The sequence below is a fragment of the Chelonia mydas genome, chromosome 3 (assembly GCF_015237465.2).
Source record: "Chelonia mydas isolate rCheMyd1 chromosome 3, rCheMyd1.pri.v2, whole genome shotgun sequence".
In the NCBI taxonomy this organism is placed as follows: domain Eukaryota; kingdom Metazoa; phylum Chordata; order Testudines; family Cheloniidae; genus Chelonia; species Chelonia mydas.
This window is the reverse complement of record NC_057851.1, coordinates 171,466,240-171,481,578: the sequence shown is the minus strand read 5'-3', so window position 1 is coordinate 171,481,578 and position 15,339 is coordinate 171,466,240. Positions and strand designations below refer to the sequence as shown.

General features: G+C 45.2%; 1 protein-coding gene across 7 annotated transcripts in view; it reads right to left on the bottom strand.

Moving 5' to 3' along the window:
- The window catches only part of TTC7A (tetratricopeptide repeat domain 7A), a 260,649-nt gene that overhangs the window by 12,652 nt on the left and 232,658 nt on the right, over positions 1-15,339 (bottom strand). Inside the window, exon 20 of one of the 7 annotated variants that reach the window (XM_043543798.1) lies at positions 3,434-3,573. The exons of the other annotated variants lie outside the window; for them this stretch is intronic. Within the exon in view, the coding sequence (XP_043399733.1) occupies positions 3,547-3,573 (27 nt within the window). The 3' untranslated portion in view covers positions 3,434-3,546. Of the gene's footprint in view, positions 1-3,433; positions 3,574-15,339 lie in introns of those variants that run through there. 7 annotated transcript variants of the gene reach the window in all.

The following is a 15,339-nucleotide window of genomic DNA, read 5'->3' as shown; positions in this document are numbered from 1 at the left end:
CTAAGCCCACACTTCCAGGAGGCACCTCCCTCTCCTCGGGTGGGGCAGGAGGAGGAGGACCTTCCTCCTAACTTTTAGCCCAGTAGTAAGGGTACTCACTTGGGATGTGGGAGACCCCAGGTTCACCTGAGGAGGAGAAGGGATCTGAACAGGGATCTGCTACCTCTCAGGGTGCCCCAACCACTGGGCTATAGGACATTCTGATGTGGGGCTCCCTCAGTCTCTTCTGCTGAAGTTCTTCCAGGGTGGATAAATAAAATGAAAGACAGGGAGCAAGATGCAAGCATGAGTGACTCTGTAGCCTGGTGGGTATAGCACTCATCTGGGAGGTAGGAGAATCAGTCCCCTTCTCCAGTGACTTTTAAAATTATTTATCCACAATGGGGCAGCTTCAGCAGGAGAAACTGAAGGAGCAATCCCCGCCATCAGAATATCTTATAGCCCAGTGGCTAGGGCACTCACCTGAAAGGTGTCAGATCCCTGTTCAAAGCCCTTCTCCTGCTCATGCAGAGGGTGGACTTGAATCAGGGATCTCCCACATCAGAGGGGAGAGCCCTAACCACTGGGTTACAAGGGGTGATGGAGGTCGTTCTCCTCCTCTTCCAGCTGTTTTGTGTGAGTTCGCATATAGGGCCCAGTGCGGTAGGCGAGATTGGAGCGCGCTTACCAGATGGGGCCCCGCAGGCGAGTTAGGAGGAGGAATGCCTATCTCCCTGAACTGGTGCATTGCTCTGGGGTTTAGGTATCCACAGTGCTTCAGTGTGCATGCTCAGAAGCAGAAACATAGGCACCTAGGAAATTTTAACTGCAAAAATTAAGGCACTGAGAGATTTTCGGAGCCTGCAGAGTTTGGTGACAGCTGAGCAGGAGTTTTGTGAATCCCACGAGGCCTGATTCTCGGATTTAGGCACATAAAATGGCTTTAGGTACCTAAGTCCTTTTGTGAATCTAGCACCACATGACTTCATTTGCCACCTTGGTACTGTGGAACAGTGGGAGCCAAATTCTGTATGAAGGTTTCATCTTTTAATGTTGCTACTTGTGCAGTAACTACTACCCACACTCTCTACCTCCCCTCCCCTTCTGAAGCAGCATTTCCTGTCAATCACTGAATCTAAAGTGCTGCATTTGTGGAGGCTGGGTTCAAAACTGCAGAATGTGGAAAGAAAAAAGGAAAGAAAAGAAGGGAGTGATAATCAAGCTTCAGCAATGCCTGGCATCTACTAACATCCTGGATACTATGCAACTGGGCTTCAGACCATGCTACTTCATTGTGACACCCTCCGAGCAGAACTAAAAAATCAGCTCAACATGGCAATGAACAGACACTACATCACTGCTCAGACCACTCAATCTCTCTGCAGCTTTCAACTAGTCAATCACAAGGTACTGATGACCCACATACATTTAGCTCCACAGTGATCTATCCTGCCCTCTTTCTCCTTCAGTATCTACTTGAAACAGTGTGGAGAGGTGGTGAGATGCCATGCTCTGCTGCTAACAATACACCCATGGCACCTGGCCATATATATCTCTTTCCAACTTTCAGTAGATGCCACCACTGCCAACCAAAGGATGTCACACTGACTAGAGGACATCAGCACCTAGACGAAGAACAAATGGCTCAAATTTAATCCAGGCAAGTCTGAAGTGATGCTGTTTGCGAGTGGCAATACTCTTTGGACACTGTCCGCCCCTTCTATCAAAGCCATGAAGTTTGAGAGTTCTGTCTGATTTACTATTAAACCCAGACAAGCAAGTAGCTCAGGTGTTAGAAAATGCCTTCTCCCACCTCCAGCTGGCTAGGAGACTCATCATCTTCCTCCCATCAAAGACCTGGCCACAGTGACCCATGCCCTTGTCACCTCCAAACTGGATTACTGCAACTCACTGTGGAGTTGGAGCACAATTGGAGTGCTCAAGGTGGAAGCAACACAAAGGCTTCAGAATGTGCTGGATGCAGCAAGCCCATCACCTTTGTGCTCCTATCTCTCTCCTGGCTCCCAGTCTGTCTCCATTGCTCATTCAGGATTATCTGGTCTTCAAAGCCATCAACCCATGAGGGCCAACTACATTACAGGCTGCATCTCCATCCACAACCCCTTCAAGACAACTGTGCTCTCTTCGGACAACGTAGCATAAAAAGGACAGGAGGAGGAGCATGAGACTCAAGATAAAAGCATTGTGAGCTGATAGGGTTCATCTGGGGAATGAGTATCCTGGGGAGATTAGTTTGGTACAGAGGCAGATCCCCCTTTAGAGCTTGCTACAAGTCTTTTCTCTTTTGAAAAGCTTTCTCACCACAATCAGACTCAGTGTGGGGAGGGGGAAAAAGAAGATTTTTAAAAAGAGTGTGTGATGTTGCACCCCATAATGCTTTATGGAAATATTCTTATGAAATTAAATATGACATAACTGGAATCTGTTTTATGCTAGATATGCCATGTAACATATCTCTGCAAAGATTATAATCTACTGGATATATTCATCCTATTTGTACGCATGTATCATTTTTGTATTCGAAGTTAAGAATATTGGCTGTGTACTTGTTTGATTTTAAGTAGCCTTAGTAAGGCATTTGGTCAGCTTCTTTAGAAAGGAATTTGCAAGTTAAGTGCCCACTCAAGAAACACTTAAGCTAATGCTGAATGTTGAGACGCCAGTCCACATCTGAGCTTTCCTAGGAATGTGACCTGGCTTGTAAGGACTGAGTCATGCATGGACATGTGACTTGCCCATGTGACTCCAAAACTCCATCTTGGAGAAGGGTTCTACACAGGAGAAAGGAGGGGGTCTCCACCCACAAGAGAAAGTCTATTTAAGCCCCTGGGAGACCTCTCCATTTTGTCTCCAGTTGGCTGTAGAGATAGCCTCTCCACCCCCAAAGGATACCTGAAAGAAACTGGAACAAAGGACAGTAACCACAGGGGTATGAGTGACTGCTGGACCCAGACTAGAAGGAGGCTAGTCTGTAAAAGAAGCTTACTGGAACATCTCTGAGGGTGAGATTTCATCTATAATCACTTTCTTACTGTATTAGGCATAGACTTGTGTGTTTTATTTTATTTTGTTTGGTAATTTATTTTGTTCTGTCTGTTATTACTTGGAACCACTTAAATCCTACTTTTTATATTTAATAAAATCACTTTTTATTTGTTAACCCAGAATATGTATTAATATTGCGGGGGGCAGGTGGGAAGAAACAGCTGTGCATATCTCTCTATCAGTGTTATAGAGCGCGAACAATTTATGAGTTTACCTGTACAAGCTTTATACAGGGTAAAACGGATTTATTTAGGGTTTGGACCCCATTGGGAGCTGGGCATCTGAGTGTTGGAGACAGGAACACTTCTTAAGCTGTTTTCAGTTAAGCCTGCAGCTTTTGGGGGACGTTGTTCAGACCTGGGTCCATGTTTGTAGCAGGCTAGTATGTCTGGCTCAAACTGGGCAAGGTTCTGAAGTCCCAAGCTGCCAGTGAAGACAGGCTCAGAGGTAGTCTCAGCACATCTGTTGGCAGTCCCAAGGGGGTTTCTGTGATCCAATCTGTCACAGAGTGCTCCCAAGCAGAGGTTCCTGAGAGAAAAGCCAAAGATACATGCAGCCCACTAGGGACTTCTCCGTGCAGATGTAAGTTACCTGGGAAGCATTTAGATACCATGGCAATAGGTTCTATAGAAAGCACTGCAAGATTCAGAAGACAAGTGAAAGGAGGGAGAAAAGCAGAGAAAGGTACAGAAAGAAAAGAGAAACTGCCTCTTTCCTCATGTATTTTCCCAGCTATCTACATCCTCCCCAATATACTTCCTGCAGCAGCTCATAATTGAAAGGGATCCAGTTCCCCATAACTTCCTCTGAGAATCAAAAGAAACCCCCTGTCTGCTACTTACAGCATGAAAGCCAAGTGGAAGGGGATGCACTGCCCCCCCCCCCCCCCCCCCCCCGCCCGGCAGTATCTATTTCGGTTCATCAAATGTTAACAGGCATGCTGCTAGTGTGTTTGAAGCTTAAATATGATAAAACATTTATTGACATAAAAGCAGGCCCTAAGGCAGCATTGCACAAACCAAGAGGCTCTGTTCTCTTCTCAGGGATGCTCAAAAAGCAGAGGGAAAATGAAAAGAGGAATGTTTTTTCTGCCTTGCTGGACTATCATCATTTAGGCTTCAGCCAAAGCAGAACTGTCTGCTGCATGCTCAATATTTTACAGATACTTCTGCTTTCACTGAGATGTACATGGAAATGAAGCAGCAAGCAAGTGACCCTAACAGGATGTCTCATTCATATATTTCAAGGAGACTCACCAAATGCACCGTTTGTTCCACTTTTTTCCCCCTGGGAAAGGCAACATTTCTCCAAGGCCAGATCTTAGTAGTTGTCAAATTAATGTTGCAGAAGGCTACCCAGATGCCCTAATCAGGGATCAAGCCCTCATTATGCTGTGTACAAACATATAGTAAAAGAAGGTTCTTGCTCCCAAAAACTCAACATCTAGGACCCCAATCTCGCAATTCACTCTGCGCAGGCACACTGGTGTACAGTCCCATTGATCTCACCCTAAACAGGTACGACAGGCAAAGCATGGGAGAAAAGGGATATACATACAAGCAGAGTGCTGCTTGGCAAACACGATGTTGATTTTATTTATAATGTTTATTCCTAGGTCAATTGTTGCTCTAGACTAAAAGGGGGTTTACATCCGCTTCCTGTTCCCATAATCCTGTCTGGTTACTGTGTCCCAAAATCCTTTGAAGCAAAGGATTTTGGGAAATATCCTTCTCTGTTCATATCTGCTCTTTCTTCCTCTTTCTATATCTCTTGGTCATTGTATGTCTATATTTGGTCATTGTAGCCTAACTCTCGACTTTGCAGTCCTATGCACTTCATTTCTTTTCAACATATCTGCTCTCTCCCTCTTCTTGCTTTGTTTATAGACAGCAGCAGAAACATAGAGAAGGTTGTTACATTCAGAAGTGGTACTTAAAAGATCTGCAGAAGGAAACTGACTAGGATGCTAGTCAGTTTCCCATTGCATCCTCTTCAATGTCCTACGGAAACACAGGGATTGCTAGAATGCGAAGCAATGCATCATGGAGCATTGGGACAGGACCCAGGATGCCCCGCGACCCCCTCTGCCTTCCCACAAGTCTTAGCGGCAGAAGAGGAAGAAATGCTCTGTGGGATAGCTGCCCAGAGTGCACCACACCGAATACTGATACAAGTGCCGCAAGTGTGAACAAGCTATTGCACAGGCAGCTGACAGTGTGAATACACAACAGTGGTTTCCCTTCAGCGCTCTCTGAGCGGTGCTGTAACTGCCAACAATGTAACTCTGCCAGTGTAGACATACCCTCAGTAAGTCTTCAAAGGTAGGGATGGCATAGTGAGTGCAAGGAAACTCCTATATGTAGGCATGGTTCACTCTGAAAAGTATATCTGCTTCAGAGTTATACTTATCAAAGGGTATGTCTACACTGCACACTAAGCCTGGAATCTGACTCAGGTTTGAGCCTAAGCTCTGCTTCTGTCCATACACAAATCAGTCTGACTTGGATCAGCAAGCATTCAGGACCTAGGTTTTAGGAGGCTCCTAGGGGATGAGTCAGAGCCCGCGTCCTGCTGTGAGTCGAGTTCACGCCCTGTCATTTTGCAGTTCAAGCTGCAGACCCAAATCAGAAGGTCTGCATAATGTGGACGCATTAGCATGGCTGTGGGGACCCAGGTCCAACAATTGTAAACCCAGGCTTACAATGCACTGTGGATGCTCAAGTGTGAGCTCAGAAACACAGAGTCCACAAGTCCGGGTCCCATACAGCTGGGGTTACAATGCAGTGTAGACATACCCACAGACAATGGGACAACTCATAGCAGTTGTATGTCTTTGCTGCATCAGGCCCTATGATCCTATTGCAGCATTCCTTACAGTAGAAAATGCCCTTGCCTATAGCTAGCTGTAAACAAATGTCTCCTGAGCAGAACAGAGCTATTTAGAAAATCTTGACTTGCTTGGTTTTTCCACCCCTGGCAATCTCCTGGATAACACATATTATTAATGACATCCTCTGAACAACTACAGCCAGAGCCCCAGAAGGCACTGTCATTGCAGTAACAGCTGCTAGGAACTGCCGTGGGATCTGCAGGAATGTACCAGTATGCTCAAACTAGCACATCAATCTTCAGCTCCAGCTTTGCAATGCTTGTGAACCCATTGGGAGTGTTTCTTTATCTTTTTTTAACCTGAAATGTCTCATACACCTTTATGCATGATGAGCTTTTATTAAATTATAGATATTGCTACATTTTCTACTACATCTATATAAGTCAAAGAGAGAATAAACTCAATGAGAAGATAAAGAATAACTGGATGCCTTGCTGAGGACTCAGAGAATTTTGCCAGTTCCTGTTCACCAGCGCAGCACTATAGGGAAGCAGTTTATTTACATTGTACCTTATTCTGCTCTGTCTTCAGTGAAATTGCATGAGATTTAAACAGCACAGAATTTAGCCCACTGTCTGTTCACTTGTCTGTAAAAAGAAGCTAATGGCAGAAGATAGTACAAGAGATGAATCTTACTGAGAGAGGAGGAGAGGAAGATACAGGTGTTTGTAGTGATAGAAAAGACCTGTTAGGTTGTCAGCTAACAACCTTTCCCCACTAAAGCACATATTAAAGATTGTTCTGAGAGTATACTTGGTTTTAGCCAAAAGGCCAAGAAGTCATGTGTGCTAAAGAAACCAGACTCAGAAACCTGAAGAGGGTAGTCTCAAGACGGGAATAATCCTGCTCAAACTTCCTTCTAACAGTACCCACAGCCCAACTGCATCCATTCTATCCTTCAAGGGTAAAGTTATCTACAAGGAAACAGCTTCTTACCTACATCAGCATTCTAGATCCCCTCTGGTCTGTTTCAGACCAAAATATAGTATGCAGACAGCACTGATAATGTTGCAGAATGATATCGGACTGTGGACAGAGGCCACAACATCTATGTTAATATTGTTAGATTTGTTGGAAGCTTGTAACACTAATATTTATATTAGTCACTAAATTCAGGAGGCATGTCTGAATAGATAGATGCAGGAAGCAGACCTGTTGAGTGAAGGTGCTGTTTATTTACACAGTCATTGTACACAGTAGTATTGTACTTTAGTGCCCTAAATAGGCTTGGTACAAGATATCAGAAAGATCACAGTCCAAGATGCACTCCTCTCCAGCAACTGCCTTTGACAGGGATATGAAGGCTGATGGAACACGGGTTAGAACTTGCTGGGGCGAGGAATGAGCATTCTCAGGAGAGAGGCATCAGCTCTGGAATTAATTACTGCAGGAGAACAGGCCAAACCCAAGTCCATTAGGGCTAGATGCGAGTCTGATCCTCTCCTATAATGGCTGAATGGCTCCAGAAACTATAGGGCTCTAGAAAATATACCACCAAGTTCTGTTTCCTCAAAAATGGCTTAAATGTGTGGGGCATGAGGAGGGCTAGAGAATTCTGTTCTTCTTTGAGGACTTTATTTTGGTTTCTAAAGCTATGTAAACAGAGGCTAGATAATATGGTAATGAGCCCCTTAGGGACGCATACAATAAACAACCAATCACAACAGCTGTGTGATGTACCATAGCAGGGAAACTGCCACAGTGACACCATTAGGTAAATAGGAAGGACTTTTAAGCAGGCTGCAAGGATTTTTCTTTTCCCTTGGCAACAAGGAAGATACACTTCTAAATAACAGGCATTTACTAGACCCAACCTTAATGCAACTCCAAGGATGTTTATGGAGTTACACTGGGGACGAATTTTCCATATTATATTTTATCCTGCTGTCTGTGGCCTCTGGACATTTGAGCAAGCCTTGTAGACAAACCCTGATGATGGACCTGTGCTGTTCAAGGACACATCTACAGAAGGTCTCTAAATTATAGCCTCTGTTTTACTGAGCCACTTATCACCTTGCTTATGACTAGGGTGACCAGACAGCAATTGTGAAAAATCAGGACAGGGGGTAACAGGCACCTTTAGAAGACAAAGCCCCAAATATCAGGCCTGTCCCTATAAAATCGGGACATCCGGTCACCCTACTTATGATGGCGCTACTGTCTATTCCAGACTCAGGCATGAAGTATGACAACCATACAGGAACTCTCATGGGAAATGCACAGGCAAAGAACGTGAAACAACACACTAACTCTCTAACCAATCTTAGTGGTACTTAGAGCGCCGCAATTCTTCAGCATAGAAAGGGATTAGTGCTGATGTTTTAGCTGCTGAAGCTGCCAGGTCACCAGTTGACCGGAACGGGGAAAAAACTGTATCTGGCAACTAATATGTAATGCCTTAGACAACAAATGAAATGACACATGAACCTTTTTAATGTGAGTATCCAAAACCCACAGTTCTCTTGTGGGAACGAGATTAGCTAGCGGATCAGCAAAACGGAGCCCTTTCTCAAATTCAGCTGCTTCCATGCTAAAGTCTGATTTAAGAGTCTGTTCGAAGGATCACTTTTCCCCAAGGAGCGTTTACAGCAGTTATTTTGGGATATCTGAAGCACAGTAACATTCCTGGGATTCTGCAACGTGTCTCAGAGTTGGGAAAACAAAGAATCTGCTAATGTGCTAGATGGCGCTGCGGTTCTCAAACTGTGGGTCGGGACCCCAAAGTGAGTCACGAGCCCCGTTTAATGGGGTCACCAGGGCTGGTCTTAGGCTTGCTGGGGCCCAGGGCCAAAGCCCAAGCCCAAGCCCCACCACCCAGGGCCGAAGCCAAAACCCTAGCCCTACCGCCCAGGGCCGATGCCCAAGAGCTTCAACCCCGGGTGGCAGGGCTCAGGTTACATGCTCCCTGCCTGGTTCTGAAGCCCTTGGGCTTGGGCTTTGGCTTTGTCCCCCCACACCGGCTTGGGTGGTGGGACTCGGGCTTTGGCTTTGCCCCTCCCACGCCTGGGGTGAGGGGGCTCGGGCAGGCTCAGGTTTTGGTCCCCGCTCCTGGGGTTGTATAGTAATTTTTGTGGTCAAAAGAGGGTCATGGTACAATAGAGTCTGAGAACCCCTGAGGCTACTAGTCTCCTCAGCAGGTCAGGCATTGTCCTTGAAGCCTCATCATGTCGGGGGGATTCATAGGCACATGCCAAATGGAATGTATAAACCATCACAGGGGTCCTCTCAGAGGAACAGAATAGAATTTGGTTTTCTGTGGCTTTTCAAAATATGCTACCTAAATGTGCTTTGCAGAACAATGCACTGTTGCTAGTAATAAGGTAACTCTGCAGGGAAAAATGCAGCAGTCCTGATACACACAATGCTAGCACATGCAAGATCTTGGATATTTTCTGCCACCACAGCCCCATGTGCTGGGAGCCTGTCAGATCTCACAAGCTAAGCAAGGCCAGACCCAGTAACTTGGATGGGGATTTCCAAAAAGGGAGACCAAGATGCCGCAGGAAATTGTGCTAATGATGCCATACTGAACTAATGCCCCAGCGTGTGTGCTGGAGAACGGTCTTTTGGATGAGATATAAAACCAAGGTCCAGCTTGGCCAATGGTCTTTTTTTTGTTGGACAATCCTGCTTTTGCCCTTGCTGTACCATGTGCTCCATCCAGTGAATTTGTTCCACATATGGTATGTGACTGAGGACACAAATTCAGAATAAATTTACCTTCCTGGCAGAGGAAGGCAGAAGGGAGGGTGGCAGGCTGCAGACTCTTTTACCTGTCTTTCCCTACTCTGCAGAGGGGAGCACGCAGGGACTGCAGAGGGGAGCACGCAGGGACTGAGGCAGTGAGAGTGGAGCCAGGAAGACTAATCAGATCCTGGCTCTTGTACTGAGCAGTGGCACTGGCCTCCACAGCCTGTCCTCGCTTCATGATAACTGCTGGCTATGGAAGAATGAGGGAAGATCTCCCTCTCCTGATCTTCATTGTTCTGACTCTCATTCTCTCAGGGAGAGAGAGAGAAGGTGATGGCGTTTGAACTGGGTGGTAGCTAGTGATCACCCCACCTACAAATGAAATGAAGCCTTCTCTGGGGTGCTATGCTACAGCAGTTTAAAAGGACAAAGCAATGCTATACTACCATTATACATGGGAAAAGAAGAATAACCTAGCTAACTAAAATTGCGGCAGGCAGGCAGTATGTAATTATCTTAGCTAGAAAACTTGTTAGGGCACCTGGGTTAACACCCTAACATTTGTATTTTGGCTTTGGAAGCAGTTTAAAGCTAAACCAGAAAAATGCATTGTTATTCTGGAACTGGAGTATCCACACAAGGAGTTACATAGTATAACTATGGCAGGTGAACTATACTGGTAAAGTTCCCCATGTAGACAAGTCCTTGCTCTTATAGAAGTGTCATGGGATCTTTATTACCACAGTTTGCCAGGATACTGGATTTTACGAGTTCTCTGAAAGCATTAAGCAGCACAGTGGTCCCTAGCACCATACCGGGATTTAGGGCCAATTCAGAGGGCAGAATGCATCTAGTGAATCACCAACACCACTTCCCACATCACCTAGGTGTGCTATGTGGCCCATCTTCCTTTCAGAGACTGGCTCACCACCAGCCTGTTTAATTTGTGAGATCAGACGAAATCGCAGCACAAATTGGTACGACTGCAGTCCATTGAAGAGCCATCAGATGGGGGATAATTTGTAATGACTGTTGAGCTGGGATGGCTTTAAACCAACACCACCTAAAGCTGTTATATAACCATTAAGGCAGCACCTGAATTAATACCTTTCCCTTCAATGGCTAGTTAGTTTCACACTAGGGTGTGGAATTATTCTAGTAGGTAGTTAGCTCTTTGTTTGGAAGCAGTGTAAATAAATTGCTTGACAATCACTGGAAAAATAAGGCCATCGGCAGAAACAACAATCAAATCATTCTTGCTTAGGTTTTTCACAAAACTTATGGTAAAACCCAGAAACCTTAAATATAATGAACCAGCTAATTCCTATTATCTGATACAAGAATATATATGAGTTCACTTTCTATGCTGCAAGATTAAAAAATAACTGACATTGCAAGAGTAGATTTTGTCTTCTGATATGTATTGAAAACATGGCACTACAAAATTTAGCACTGTCTCCTTTTGTTGTAGTAAAACCTATGCAGTATGGTCCTTAACCTTTTGCTTTAATGAGTTGCAGCAGTGTTGCTTCTGTGCAAACTGGGAAAGGGCACAATTATGTTCAGAGACAGAGAGAATCTGAGCATTTGCGATGCTCAATGAAGTAGTGACATGGAAGAGATCTCAGTACAGCAGTATGACAAGAGGTTGTACATCGGGGGACCAATGAAGAGAGACAGACATTTTTAATCACTGTAGTGTAAAAGCATCTGCAAAGAAAGGGCTCCAGCAGCAATACCCAATGGGAATAATGTACTTTGTAAAACACTTATGTTTTCAACAGGATATTTCTAATTAAGCCCCACTGGTATATGCACCTGCTGAGAGTGATTCTTCCTTCACTCATTTTACCCTCATCTCTAGCACAAAGAGGTATATAGTACTGTCTGCTTAGGCTGTAACACTGAATCAAGTGTTAATTTTGCACTGAGTAAATAGTGAAAAGTAAGGTAACATCACTGTTTTGTGTTTGGTACCACAAAGTGAAATCTTTTTGAGATGCTGTTAACTAGTACAGTCAAATTCAGAGTTATTTATGTGCTTTCTCAGCTGTATGGCACTAAGATTGATAATGATAATAAACCCCTCAGGGCTGACAAGTGACCTGGTATGGACACCGATCCGACAAACAGATCCACATAAAATGGGTGACTAGAGTCGGGGAGCCATGATCACTGGTAAGGCTATCAGTGCACCCAGCGCATAAACCCATCATGATTAAAGATAAAAGAATGTTCTGAAAACATTTCTTGGCCTGTTTTAGTAATAATGCCAGAATGAATCTTTAAAAAGCTATTTATTGCCATCATTTATGCTTTTTGGTATATCTGCATTTCACTCAATTCAATTAAAAAACAAAACACTGAGAGAAAGCCACTGGAACTATTTGGACAGTCAGTTTAACTTCTCTTGAAAGTCACTGTCACAGGCTCCTCCGCAGATGCCTTCACACTTATCACTTCAGCTTTCGTTCCGGGGCTGCAGCCCAAACTGCAGAGGAACACCTAAGGTTTCCACCCCTGTGGTACCGTCTCCTTGGCTTGCCTTGAAATGAGAGACTGCATTCACTGTGCTGTGGTCGCAGGGTCCGTGTTGCAAATATGCTCCCCTCTGACCACTTAATTGGGTCAGAACAGTTCTATGTGCTTTGTACAAGATGGGCTCTTGGGCAACACGCTTCACAGTCACGTTCTGAGGGGACACACCCTTCAATTCAAGGCAGTCAACAAGATTTATAATTACAGCATTTTATAACATTATTTATGCAGGCAGGTGAGAATACCGAAAAGGAAACATGAAATAACATGGGATGTTACAGAAACTGCAACTCTTTAAGTAGCCATTGTTAATGCTAATAGAAAGCTGGGTTGTAGAGGAAGATCAAGATACACTTAATACAACTTACTATTACCTATTCTCATAGCTTGAATTCTGTTCCAACAATGTGACAGAAACTCAGAGGAACTGTGTCGCCAACCCCAATGTGTTCTGAGGGCCATAATCTGATGTCAATACACCAGTGTAAGAGGATAGTAATGCTACTGACTTAATGGATATATGGGCACAAGCCAGCTCCTTCAACATGCCTGAAGTTAACCAGAGCCTTTTCACTAACCCCTGTGGAGAATTTACCCTGATGTAACTGGGATGAGCCTGTGACCCTCTATTATCTCTTCACTCCTGATTGCCTGCCTTCTCTTGAAGAACTGAGATGAGTGTGGTGCCCTCCTGCCTAGCCATCTTGACAGGGTTGTATAAAATATCTTATTTTATAGCATACAAGTGTACATGAGAAACTACAATTGCTTTCATTATGTGTGTGCTGGGGCACGGGGGGGGGGGATCTCTATGGGGCACTGGGCAGTTGTGGTGATGGGGCTGTAAGGGGGGCATTGGGATGGGGTCTGTGGGCAGGGGGTAGTGATGTGCATGGTGCTGTGCAGTTCTGGTTGGGAGGGGTTGCAGAGGGGTCTCTGGGTATGGGGGTGCTGAAGATGCTATGCCTTGGGGTGCATAAGGTATAAATCTGGCCCTGCTGCTATGTTCTGCCTACTCCCACCAGCATACAGACCTCCCCCCCCCACAGAACTGATTTCCATGTGCCCAAAAGGTCTGTTAGATCCAAATCTTGTCCCCAACCCTCTTGAGCAGTGGTGCTGCCAGTAGATCTGCTGCAGCGGCAGGGCCTGGGTCAGGATTTGTGCCTTAATTTTAAGGAGGGTCAAATTTTAAAATGTAACCCTTGGAAATACAGCTAAAAGATTGAACTACAGTATCGATGCTCATCTCCTCCCTGTCCTCCGTGTTCAGATTTATGGTGAGAGAAGTACCAAAATCAGCATTTCCCCACTGTTGAAAGTTGAGCTCCCCTTCAATCCATTCACACAGCTCCTGCAGCCCACATGTTGTTACATGCCTAATCATCATTCATACTCCTCCTGGCTAACCCTATACTCCTCTCAGCACCAAGAGGGCTCACCCTGTTCTTGGTGTGATGCTGGCCTAGACAGAAAGATGTCTTACATTTCCATTGTAAAACATTCCTCAAATACCTGTTTGCCTGCCTAAAGAAATCTGTCTCTTTCAAGACTCACTAAAATTCTTGGCACCTTCTAGCTCGCCCAGAGGTTTCTGATCAATGTGCGAGTTGGACACTGATTGTGATCACCTTCACACTTGAGTATTCCTTTGATTTCATCTATTTTAAAGAACATGTGAAACACATGGATCTGCACTTGAAAAGCACAGAATAGGCCAATTCTGTCCTGGCTTCTGTAGGTTCACATGGGGTGTACATCAGGTCAGAATATGCCCCTGTCTGTATCTCATCGCTAATTTTCTTCCAGATGTGTTTTAGGCTTTTTCATCCCATTCTTTCCTCTAGCTCCTTTTGTCTAACTTCCTACTGCCATGTGCTGATGAGACCAGACTGTCCAGCTGCTGTAGATACTAAACATTGAGATTGACCTAGCTACATCATTTGAGGTGTGAAAAATTCACCCTTAAGTGCTAAACTGACCTAACTCCTGGTGGAGACACAGCTAGGTTGATGGCAGAATTCTTCTTTAGACCTAGCTACTGCAATGTGGGAAGGTGGATTAACAACATCAATGGAAAAAATCCACTGAAGCCCTTGTGTTCCAGCCCCCCCTGGCGGGGGGGGGGGAGGGACGATGGGGGGAGAGGCGGCACCAAGAATTGCAGCCAATGGGAGCTGTGGGGGGCGGTGCCTGTGGGGCAAGCACAGGGCCGCACGGAGGCACGTGAACTCCCCGCATTTGCACCCCTCGCACCAAACGGGAGCTGCCCCAGGTAAGTACTCCACACCCCAATCCCCTGCCCCAGCCCTGAGCCCCCTCCCGCACCCTAGCTCCTGGACAGAATCCCCATCCCCAGCCTGTTCCTGCACCCTAACTCTCTCCCAGACCTTGCACCCCCACCCCTGAGCCCCCTTCCACACCCTAACTTCCTCCCAGACCCTGCACCCCCAGCCCTGAGCCCTAGGAGGAGAATGCAGAAAAAAATGAAAAACAGGGGGGAGATAAGAGAGAATGCTATCCCTGTGGGGGATGGGGGGGGGCAAAAATGAAGCTGAGCACAGGGCCCCACTAACTCTAAATCCGCCACTGCAGGAATTCAAAGGACTTTATTTGCATTTGGATGCAAGGGAATACAGAATTCATATTAAAAACACACACAATTAAACAGTATCCCCAAATCTGCTCAATATTAGCAGGAAATACTGCACTGGGAAACATTTATATAAGGAAGAGTGTAATCATTATTTTTCTAAATCACAATCTCAGAGCTGTTGGAGAATTATTTCAAATTACTATTAATATTCCTAATCTTCACCACCAATCAGACCTGGTCTGCCTGCCATGTTATTCCTGGAGGTGCTGAACAAGCGCTGTGTTTCAACAATATGTTGTCTCTTTAGAGCTGGTTCATGTCACATTAGATGTAGGTGTTAAAATATATAGTTCATGAAATCAGCTGGACAGGTTTGTAGAATTAAGATCTGAGTAGGATATGGGCTGCTCTGCTATGCCTAAAGAAGGAACAGACTGAGACTAAAGTCTCGTATACACCACAGACCTATACCCTATAACTACATCACTCAGGGGTGTGAAAAATCCACACCCTGAAGTGACATAGTTATACTGACCAACCCCCACCCCCGTGTAGATAGCACTATGTCGGCAAGAGAGCT